This window comes from Physeter macrocephalus, chromosome 13, assembly GCF_002837175.3.
Source record: "Physeter macrocephalus isolate SW-GA chromosome 13, ASM283717v5, whole genome shotgun sequence".
NCBI lineage: Eukaryota > Metazoa > Chordata > Mammalia > Artiodactyla > Physeteridae > Physeter > Physeter macrocephalus.
Window position 1 is genome coordinate 50,779,446 of NC_041226.1, and position 11,563 is coordinate 50,791,008.

At 39.6% G+C, this 11,563-nt stretch overlaps 1 protein-coding gene across 10 annotated transcripts in view; it reads left to right on the forward strand.

Annotated features, from left to right (window-relative positions):
• LMO7 (LIM domain 7) overlaps window positions 1-10,573 on the forward strand; it is a 201,322-nt gene extending 190,749 nt beyond the window's left edge. For all 10 annotated transcript variants that reach the window (XM_028497824.2, XM_055089677.1, XM_055089681.1 and 7 more), the window contains 5 exons: window positions 1,726-1,939; window positions 4,938-5,216; window positions 7,114-7,222; window positions 8,346-8,448; window positions 9,816-10,573. In XM_028497824.2, the coding sequence (XP_028353625.1) occupies window positions 1,726-1,939; window positions 4,938-5,216; window positions 7,114-7,222; window positions 8,346-8,448; window positions 9,816-9,838 (728 nt within the window). In that variant the 3' untranslated portion in view covers window positions 9,839-10,573. The remainder of the gene's footprint in view (window positions 1-1,725; window positions 1,940-4,937; window positions 5,217-7,113; window positions 7,223-8,345; window positions 8,449-9,815) is intronic.
• Window positions 10,574-11,563: the final 990 nt, after the last annotated feature.

An 11,563-nucleotide genomic window follows, 5' to 3' on the forward strand; every position in this document is an offset into this window, starting at 1 on the left:
GCATGTGGGATCCTCCCGGACCGGGGCACGAACCCGCGTCCCCTGCATCGGCAGGCGGACTCTCAACCACTGCGCCACCAGGGAAGCCCTGAAAAACCCTCTAACGCACCATTGTAAAGCAATTATACTCCGATAAAGATGTTAAAAAAAAAAAATTACAGCCCTCTGTGAACAAAACAACATCCACAGGCCCCAATGGTCTGATGGCAGCTCTGGTTAAAGCTTGTAGAATTTACAGTTTCTAATAGGTTCTGTGATCACCCCTTTTCCCTTAACACAGAGGACCTTCCGTCGTCTGGTCCTAGTTTAACTTTTCAGCCTATTTTGCTGTTTTCCCCATTAGGGACCCTTAACTATAACCAAATTGTTCTCTCTCTCACTTTCCAACTTATCAGATGCTTTCTGATCTGGTTCCCCTGCTCTCACCTGTTTGGATTTCCAGTTTCTTCTCCCCTGAATTTGCCCCTAAGCCACCATTAAAATTAAAGTTTAAGTACTTGAATCTGCCATGAAACATTTTTAACCTGCAGTGATCATATTCTCTCTTGAACGTAAACACGGGACCTGTTAGTAATAACAAGTGTGACTCTCAGAAATAGTTTTATTAATATTTGTGACTAGTGTTATTAATCTGGCTATTTTTCTATGTATGTTTTCTCCCCTTTACTAACTGTAAGCTCTTGTATAGTACACGGTAGACGTTATTAAATATTTTATTGAAAAACTTGGCTATGCCAGTAAAGCATCTTTAAAATAGAAAACATTTTATTCCAAATCTGACCAAATTGATAAGCTGTGTGCATACACCAATGTAAACATAGGCGTGTATAAGAAACCTTTGGTGGCCTTGTTCATTGCTTACTGGAAGATAAACTAAGGCAGAATGAATTTTGAAAGAAAGACAATAGCAGTGAATCTGGAGAGCAAAAGAAAATAAATCCTTAGATGAAATTTTCTAATCCAAATTAAGATGGGGAGGATACATGAAAGTTATGGATGTTTTACCCATACCAGGAATTAATCAGCAAATCCAAGGAGACAAAGCCTTTAGGATAAAACCTGACTTAATTGTCATTCATCCAAATTATAGTTCTGTCAGTTCCTTTACGGGAGATACAAGTCTGATAACATTCCTTGGTTATCATTTGGATTACTTGGCTATTTTTCAATTTCACAAGAGCCATTTTGGTCATTGAATATGCTCTCATTCCTATGATTTGGTCATGACTTATTCTGTGACTTATACCATGAAGACTCGAGCCATGTTAGCTGGAGATGCATGGGTTTATGTCTTTGCTCTCTCCCCAGGGGGAGTGTACGTTTTTTGAAAGAATAGAGTGCCCTGTTTCCTTGCAGAGTTGTCACAGCAAGCATTCAGTGAGCAGGTGCTTGATTGATTTTAATTTAGGAAGGAAGATTTATAGTGGAAGAGAAACTTTCTAGATGAGCAGTTTGTAATGTAATACTGCTGAAATCAAGGCTGGTTGTTTCCTTTTTAGGCAGCCCTCTGGTATGCCTCTGGGTGTGGAATTGGAATTTCTAGGGACAAGAGACTGTTCCTTTATGTTCCGAGGCAGCAGTCTCATTGAGAATTGATAATGTGAGCCTATGTGCTCAGTGTCAATTTTTTTTTTTTTTTTTTGCTCCACTGTATTTGGAGATTTATCCACTACCCCCTTTTTTTTTAATGTGCTAATCCCAGAGCTTTTGATGTTTTTAATTTAGGAAGCAATAGATATTTAGACCGAACTGGGAGCAGTAGCTCATCGCAGAAAAGCTCCAAGAAGGAACAAGTCCCATCAGGAGCGGAGTTGGAGAGACAACAAATCCTTCAAGAAATGAGGAAGAGAACATCCCTTTATGATGACAACAGCTGGATCCGACAGCGCAGTTCCAGCGTCAATAAAGAGCCTATTTGTCTGCCTGGGATTATGAGAAGGTGCGAGACATCTTCGGAATTATTTCTCCTTCTGTACTGAGGTGCCGATATTTAATTTCTAGATGTGCTGGCTGCTTTGGACAGAAGAGATGTCATCATTTCTTTTCTTATGTAAGATTTAGTGGGGGAAAGAGAAGGAGAGCAGATGTCATTGGGCACTTGTCACGGAGCACTGATTAGTGCCAGACACGTGCCAGGTGCTTTGTCTACATCATCTCACTTAATCTGGAAAGAATGTCTAGAGGCAGGAATAGTAATTCTGCTTTTCCATATGAAGAAGCTGTGACTAGAGCAAGGAATGCACTCAGACAAAACCACATGGCTAATAGGTTGCCAGGCTGCATGTGGAGCTCTGATGTGTGATTCGGGTACTTAAATAATTGGTGTGGCTCTTAGTGCTTCCTTGGATGCTGAACAAAAAAAAAAAAAAAAAAAAAATTTAAACCTCTTTATAATGAGATAATGGTTAGATTGGAATGTGATTCGGGTACTTAAATAATTGATGTGGCTCTTAGTGCTTCCTTGGATGCTGAACAAAAAAACAAACAAAAAAAAAAATTTAAACCTCTTTATAATGAGATAATGGTTAGATTGGAATCATGAAAGTAGCGTTCACAAAGTGTGGACACCTAATTTTTGTAACTTTAAGGAAAATACAGAGATATAAATTAATTGGAGATGAGAGGATGAACTAAACAGATGTATCTTGGGTAAGTGAATACTGAAGCTACTTTTATTTAGTGTTTCCACAGCTGACAAACTGAGGAAAATTACTGACAACACATTACAGACAAAGGGCTAATTACCTCAATGTAAAAGTAACTCTTGAAAATCAGTCAATAAACCCTGACAACTTTATAGAAACATAGACAAGTGATATGAACAGATAGTTCATAGAAAAAGAAACAAAGTCAGTAAGCATATGACAGATCAACACTTCTCCTAAAACAACAGTGGTATGCCTTGCTCGTGGGATTTGTAGAGTTAAAAGGTTGATTAAATCTAGTATTGATTAAATTAACTTAAATCTAGTATTGATTGAATCTAGTATTGACAATTGTATAAGGAAACAGGAACTCTTGTTCCCAACTGGGTGGGCAATTTTTTTCAGTGTTTATTAAGCAAAAGTTTTTGCGTATACCCCGTGAGCACTTTAGTTTCTGGCACTTTATCTTCTGGGTATATTTGGATAAGTATGTAAAGATATCTCAAAGGATGTACACTTAAATAGTATTGGCAGTAGCAAAAAGGAGAAATAATCAGAATATCTACAAGTAAGAGTGTACTTAGTGCTCATTAAATAAATAGTGGCACCCTGATAAGTAGAATACTATACAACTATTAAAGAATGAAAGAGACATCTCTCTATAATATACCACCTCAACAGTGAGTGGGTTAAAATAACAATTCGCTACTCTCAAAATTCTGAGCGTTGGCTGGGCAGGTCTTTGCGTGGTATTGGTTGGGGCACTTGGCAGCTGTAGTCATTTAGAGCTGGGGTTGGCAAATTTTTTTGCATGCAGGACCAGATTGTAAATAATTTAGGCTTGGTAGGCCACCCAAGTCTGCGTCATGTATTTTTTTGTGGTTGTTGTTTTTTTAATGACTGTTTGAAAAGATAAAATACCCTTAGCTCATGCATTTTACGTATCCTGGCAGTGGGCTATAACTTGCTGACCTCTGATACTCCACTGAGAGCTCAGCTGGAGCTATTGGATGGGAGCTGCTGTTCTCCACATAGGCCTCCCCACATACCTGTTTGGGTTGCCTCATAACCTGGACCTGGATTTAAAGAGGAAACCTTGTGCAAGAGGTATAAGCCCTAATGTGCAAGTGCTTATCAAACCTCCATTTGGCTCATGTTTGCTAATGTCCCATTGACCAACATGTCACATGGCTAAGCCCAGAATCAGTGGGAGGGAACCACACAAGGATGTGGATACCAGGAAGATGATCCACTGGGGGCCACCAAAGTACCTTCTATCACCTGAACTGACAAGAAGATAGTTCTAAGAAAATGTATATTACATGGAATAAAGCAAGTTATTGAAGAATATGAGTTGTAGAATAATCCCATTTGTTTAAGCATGTTAAACATATGAACACATTACATATGTGTATAGACATGGTTATACGTACACATGTAGATTGGTATATGTATGTAAATATATACTTGCATGTGTGAGGAAAAAGTCTAGAAGGATACACAGTTAACAGTGGTTACCTCTGGGGATTAGGGCAAGTAAATTGTAAGTAAAAGTGTGTATACCCTGCTATATTGCTTGGGTCTTTCTCCTCATGATGATATAATACTTTTATAATTTGAAAAAAATACATATTTCAAACTTGGGATAAGACAGAAAGTTTTAAAAGTAATAACAACAAAATTGACCAGGTAGGAAGAATCCCTCATAATTTGGAGTCAATCTTTGTAGATCAGAATTAATGTCAAGTACATAACGATCTTATTTACATAGCAGAAATAGAGACACAGACATAGAGAACAAACGTATGGATACCAAAGGGGAAGCGGGGATGGAATGAATTGGGAGATTGGGATTGACATATAAACACTATTGATACTGTGTATAAAATAGATAACTAATGAGAAGCTACTGTATAGCCCAGGGAACTCTACTTAATGCTATGTAGTGACCTAAATGGGAAGGAAATCCAAAAAAGAGGGGATATATGCATACGTATAGCTGATTCACATTGCTGTACAGTAGAAACTAACACAACATTGTAAAGCAACTCTACTCCAATAAAAATTTTAAAAATTAAAAAAAAATAAATGAAGGTTAATTGAATATGAAACATCATGATGCCTTTGATGAAAAGAAACTTTAGCTGTTAAAGGTAATTTTATATGTAACTGGCCTTATTAGATTCATACCTGCTTATAAAATACATGGATATTTTAATGACTGTAATGGTGTTAAGTGGATTTCTAGTTGAATGTGTTATATAACTTGGATGAACCCTTTCCGTGTTTCAGAGGTGAATCTCTAGATAACCTGGATTCCCCAAGAGCCAGTTCTTGGCGACAGTCCCCTTGGCCCAACCAGCCTTCAGGAGTCTATGCCACTTCCTCTGTCCAAGACTGCAGTCGCCCCCCACCTCAGCTGCTGTCCACATCGAACCGTGCCTACATGCGGAACCCCTCCTCCAGCGTACCCCCTCCCTCAGCGAGTTCCGGGAAGACCACCACCCCGTCCCCCATACCGCGCAGCCATTCCCCTGCGGTTCCGCAGCCCGGCTGCCAGCCACGCAACAGGTGAGGCCCTTTGGGTTTTCCCTCTTCTTCCCTTCGTCTCAAGGGGTAGTTTTTCATTAAAAATTTCCCAAAATATCGTCCAGGCTTTCCAATGAAAAACAAGCCTTTCTGAGTGTGTCAGATTCAGTGTTCCTTTCCCAAATCAGTTCCTTGCTATCTTTCCATGCCAACCCAAGGGCATTTATGGATGTCTTATGAAGCCATTGGAGGCCTTTAAAATGTTTACTTCATTGCCACTGTCTCGTTTACTTGGGCCTGTGGTCAGTGTCTTAGATGCAGACGGACCTGAACAGTTCTCACTGTGGAATCATAAAAATATACAGTAGCTCAAGAATGCATGACAAATTGATGAGTAAAAGCAGTATTGTAAAATGTTTGACTGTTTTGATGAGACTGTAATATAAAATCATTTTATAGGAACTGAGTATAAAAGGAAAGCGTTATAACCCAGACCCATCGTCTGTGGAACTTTGAACAAGCTGGCTTAAAAAATTCTTAAGTTAGATATGGCATTTTGGGTTTTTGATTTCCAAGACCATTGCTTGTCTCTTATCTGGTTTTCCAACATCTTGCTCAGACTACATCAACTGAATTCTGCAGGTCATATGCTGCGGGAACTGTGTGAGAGTTATAGTGGTGGGTCTTGACACTTGCCTTTTGGTGTGGGTTAAAGCTTAGATTATCAACATGTGTTGGGGTGTTATATCTGTGTAGCTTCTCCACAGATCACTGATGCTTCACAAAGCCACATACAGCAGTGTTTCTGTTGAGACCTGAAGGGAGTTCTACTGGCCTATGCTACTTTTCATCACTATTGAAATACTGAAAAGTAGAAACACAATGATTAATATTGGGATTTTTTTTTAAGCTATCAACTAAAGGATTTCATTCAGAGAAGATATTTTTATCTAGCTAAAATGTTGCTTGTGCCAGGATTTATAAAATGTGTATCAGGGAGCTTAAATTAAAAGAAGAAATGAGGAGTTTTGGTAAATTTGGAGGGAAGATAGGGACTGCAGAGTGCGGGGGAAGCCAGAGGAGAGAGTACCTGTCTCCTTACTGAGAACCCTGCCCTCGGAAAGCAGAAAGGAGACGGGGCTGTGGACTTCTCTGCCCTGAAAAGGTCTCTGTCTAGAGCACGTGGTGCTCTAACGTGAGGCACTCAACAGCTATGCCCTTTCCAATGTCACTGAAGTGCTGTGCCAGTCCAGTGGGATGCTAAGATAAGAAGTAGCCTTCACCTTTCGGCCTGGGAGAAGAGATAAGCCTTGCAAACAAAGCAAAGTCGAAACTTGCCTTACCTATCTAAATGGTAGCTGTCGGGCAGTTTTCATGTCATTCTCCGCAGAGGCAGTCCTGTAAGCCAGAGGCACAGTCAGGAAAGCACTGATACTTCTGTTTACCTAGAATATCGGGTGAATGAGAAAGAGGTTGAGAAAATAAGGTTGAGGCGGTAGGTTGAATAGACTTGCAACACCTCTCGGAAGCGGGGCTGCTCTTTCAGTGTTCGATGAGCAGAGGACATGATCAGAGCTGTGCCTTGGAGGGTTTACCTGGCAAGATGATGTCGGCTGCATTAGAGGAGGGGGCACTGTTGCCGAGTACAGATGTGGTCTGAGGGCGATAGCATCGCGAAGTGCAGAATGGACTGATTGCACGGATATCGTTCATGTATGTGACTAGGTGTCAACGGTTCCAGAGCCGTCGTGGAGATCCATCAAGGTACAGTATAATCAAGGCATACTTTGGTTGGCTGGTGAAAGTTTTCCTGCCACAGGTATATAAAATAAAGAGTTTCGTAAACTATGATTCACGTTAATACCAGAGTGTGATTTTTAGATAAGAGCTTTGAGCCACTCGGATGAAAGCCACCCTTCCATTCTTGTTCTACGTCTAGGTCGGTCAGTGGGAAGCGCATGTGCTCCTATTGTCATAACATTCTGGGCAAAGGAGCCGCCATGATCATCGAGTCCCTGGGTCTTTGTTATCATTTGCATTGTTTTAAGGTGAGACTGAGCCAAACAGCCTGCAGGGCCGCATCGCTTTGCTTGGAGAGAGCATGGCTTCTTGCAGCGCTGGGTGTGGACCTGCCACTAACAAGCTAGGTGCTGCCTCTGTCGGTCTGTGCTGCACTTTGAATCACAAATGGCCTGCTACTGCTACTAGGTTCTCAAACCTTGAACCTGGCTTCAAAAATTAAAGCCGGAAGCACTGTGCACTTCCTATTTCCAATCTAAGATTCTATCAGTAAAATTTACAGTGCGTAAATGCTTTCTCTAACATGCTGCCACGGTTATTAACAGCATGGGGACATGAATTATAACAGTGTCTAAAGCCTAGCTTTGAATAGGGAGAGTATGAAAGGAAAAATAATGTTTTTTTACTGTTGCACAGTCTGCTGGCACCTAAGGGGTTCTTGCACATGAGAAAGAAGTAGGGCTCTATGACTACCTTATTTTGCAGTATCTGTCTTTAGAGACACATCTGTTTGATTCTTGAACTTGCGCTGGGCCAGAGAGAGAAATTCCGGTGGTTGATCCTGGAGTCCTTCGGAGCTCAGCTTGTTTAAGCTTGTCTATCTCTGGCCTGGGTTGTTCCTAGGCATAGGAGAATGAGTCAAAATTATTAGTGTTTGAGCACATGGAACCAAAATACCCAGCCTTGAAGGGAAAGCACCATGAGTGAACCTCACCGAATTGGTGCTGGGGGGAATGCCTGGGGTGACCCACCCCAGGGCAGAGAGCCAGAAACCCAGTCTTGGCACCCTTCACCCGTTCCTTCCTGTGGTGCTTTATCCTCTCCATTCCGCTGGGAGAAAGGAGGACGCAATTTCTTTAAGCCAATCAACGAATCATTTCTATTCTTTTGGTATATTTAGAATGATATCTTGGCTCTTAAAATTGGCTTTAGGAATTCCTTAATGTCCCATCTGGCAGGCTTCCTTTGAATCTAATTATCTTTTGGCTTTTTTTTTTTTTTTTCCTTTGCTGAAATGTATCTAAGACCTTAGAAGCTGCATTTTGCTCTTTTTTTTTTTTTTTTTTTTTTTTTTTTTCTGGAAGTGCCCCAAGCTTTCTTGAGCTAAGTGTGGACGTTTCCTGTTTTTGCTTTTTTTTGTTTGTCTCCCAGTGCGTGGCCTGTGATCGTGACCTCGGAGGCTCTTCCTCAGGAGCCGAAGTCAGAATCCGAAACAACCAACTGTATTGCAACGACTGCTATCTCAGATTCAAATGTAAGAGAGCAAATCAGGGAGAAAATTTCTTGTCTTTTACGGAGACCACGGGTTCCCATGCATTTCCCTGAACCTACCACCAGCTCCCCTGCAAGCTCCCTGCCCCAGAGCTCCAGGCTTTAGGAATAATCTCAGAGTATCCCCTTCAAAGAGGGTCCGGTGAGCGGGTCGGTGGGTCGGTGTTCAGGATTCCAGCCACACAAGGGTGGGTGTAGGACCAAGGAACCAGAGAGGGATCCGTGCCGGGAGTCAGGACGGTGTGCCGTGCAGTCTGTTCAGAGTCTGGAGAAACTTCTGATGACTCAAGCATACAAATCAACCAAGACCGACAGTTAAAATGAATCTTCTGTATAGACTCTCATCAGTTTCTTGGCTAAGAAACTCTCATCATTTTAGCTGATTTCTGTTATTTACCAATGGGGTCTGATTATGTGATTTAGAATATGACCAACTTTAAAAACTGTGGTCTAAAAAGGTAATAAAGAATAGTCAGTGTATGCTTTGTTACTCTATAATCATATGCTATCAAATTATACAATAATTTAAGCATTAATTCTGATGACATAGTGTTTCAGTGTCATTTTTGGAAAAATTGAGTTTTTCTAAAACTTCACATGCTATTCTGTGTCTAAGCATGTTTTTGCCTGTAAGTGTGTTATAAACATAGGGTAGCGTAAGTAGATTGTATATCGTTTATAGCTACATAAAGACAACCATTCCTCCTTTTTATATTTTGAGCCTTGATGCTGGTAACATGTGTTTCTTCCTTATTGTGAAAGGGTGTTTGTTACAAGTGGTATCAGCCAAACCATATGCTTTTGAGCTCTGAGGTATTTATATGGCCTTTATGTGAAGAGTGCTTTGGAAATGGCTTCAGCCCAGTCAACTCTCTCTTATCTGTCACCGTGTTTTGAGCCTTCTCACCCCGTTGGTCCAGGCCTTTCCTGGATGCCAGCACTGAGGTTGGAGAGTGTCAAGGCTGGGCATGGAATGGGTGGGGGGAGTGTGTGTATGTGTGTGAGCTTTTCTCTCTTTAGTCAAAATTCCAAAGCCAAATATAATTGATTTTTGGAATCATCATGGAAAAATTGCCCATGCCTTTTCTCTCCCTCCAGTACAAATAATAGAGAGTTGAGTGTAACTTGTTTCTATATCAGCAGTTAATTTTTACTCCATTTTTTGCAAAGAAAGACTTGTAGAACCCAGAGGTGTGATTTGCCTAGCTTTATCCTAAGTGAGTTAACAGGATAACTCTTTCTACCTCATGGGGTCATTCTCTGAGCGATTCCTGCTATGTATCCCAGGTGGCGATGGTCAAGTGTTTCTGAATCTAAGCGCTTTTCTTTCTTCTCTCCTTGCCTGATCAGCTGGACGGCCAACCGCCATGTGATGTAAGCCTCCACACGAAAGCACTGTTGCAGATAGAAGAAGAGGTGGTTGCTGCTGATATAGATCTATAAATATACGTTGTATGTCCTTTTGCTCTCTTTTTTAAAAAGAATAATACTTTTTCTGGCCTCTTTAGATTACATCAGAGCATTATAGTCTTGGTAGAACCTGTATTTTTGTTGTTTATTTATAAGAAGGTAATGATGTGTGGGGAAAAGTGCAGTATTTCCTTTTTGAATTCAGCATTATAAAAGCACAAGGGAAAAATAAGAACTTCAAAATATTTTTTTGATGCTGATAATGATCTAGTTTGACTTTCTAGTGGTGTTTTGAGGAGGGTTATTTTATTGTTTTTTTTTTTTTAAGTTTTGGAAACATTATTTGAAATAGTTAATATAAATATGTAATTGCCTTTGCTCTGTTTATTATAGTGTATTCTAAATTAATGCAGAACCATGCGGAAAATTTCACTAAAATCCACCCCCAAATTTGCTTTCTGTATCCTTCTTTTCATTTATGTAACATTATTAAAATATTTTTTAGCTTATATGACATTTTATTTGCTTGATGAGGGGAGCTCTGTTTTCTTCACCAGAATTGTCACTAAGTAATTCCCAGTAGAAATTGCTTCTTTTCATTCATGGAAAAATCATCATGGTTTGTATGCCAGAAGTTTTCTCCAGAAACTAGTGGGCCTTTCTGTTCAACTGCATTTGTAAATAAACTTGCTGATGCATTTAAAGAGTGGTTCTTTTTCTTCTGTGTGTCTGTGTTTGTCTAGCTTCCAAGCCTTTTAATTATGTTTCAGTGTGTGGCTTTTCTTGACACTATGTTTTATTGAGCATATTTACTGAGGTATAAATTGACATACAATAAAATGCACATATTTAAACTGTACAATGACAGGTTTTGACGTGTATATACCTATGAAACTATGACTGCAATCGTGGTATTGTTTTTCCTGAAAAATTTTAACAGGAAACTTTATTTTTATTTTTGATGGAAAGTTGTTTTTGAATGCAATAACGTTTTTATGGCAAGAGGTGAAGTGAATGGTGAATTGTTGGATGATTTGCATAGAATCTTTACATATTCTTTTGCTTCCTCAGTGATAAGTTTAGAAAATCTATAGGATAAAAAAAATCTATAATGTTTTAGAAATCTGGAGTGAGAGTGCAAGAACGCAAGACTTTAGCATGTTTTGAGCAAAAATATAAACTTGCTTGAATCCTTTATAATAAGGAAACTGGAGTGATTAATTCTAGGATATGAGAACTGTACTGGGATAGGTTAGAAATATATAAGAAGCTGTAATGTGGGAGAAAATAAAAAATTTAGTTCCAGTTTTTATTTTTGTTTAGTATTCTTTATTTCTGATTATTAGAGTAATGTGTGTTTTTTGATGAAAATTTATCAAGTACCTAAAGCGGAAGGAATATAATTCTCAATTCCAAACTTCAAAGACAAGAGCGCTGTGTTTAAACTCAATTCGTACATAGTTGTTTATCCTGTGTTCCTAGTTAACATTGGCCTGTGAATTTTTCCATGTTCTTAAAACCATTTCTCTCTCTCTCTCTCTCTATATATATATATATATATTTTATTTATTTATTTATTTATTTATTTATTTATTTATTTATTTATTTTTTGCGGTACGCGGGCCTCTCACTGCTGTGGCCTCTCCCGTTGCGGAGCGCAGGCCCCGGGCGCGCAGGCTCAGCGGCCG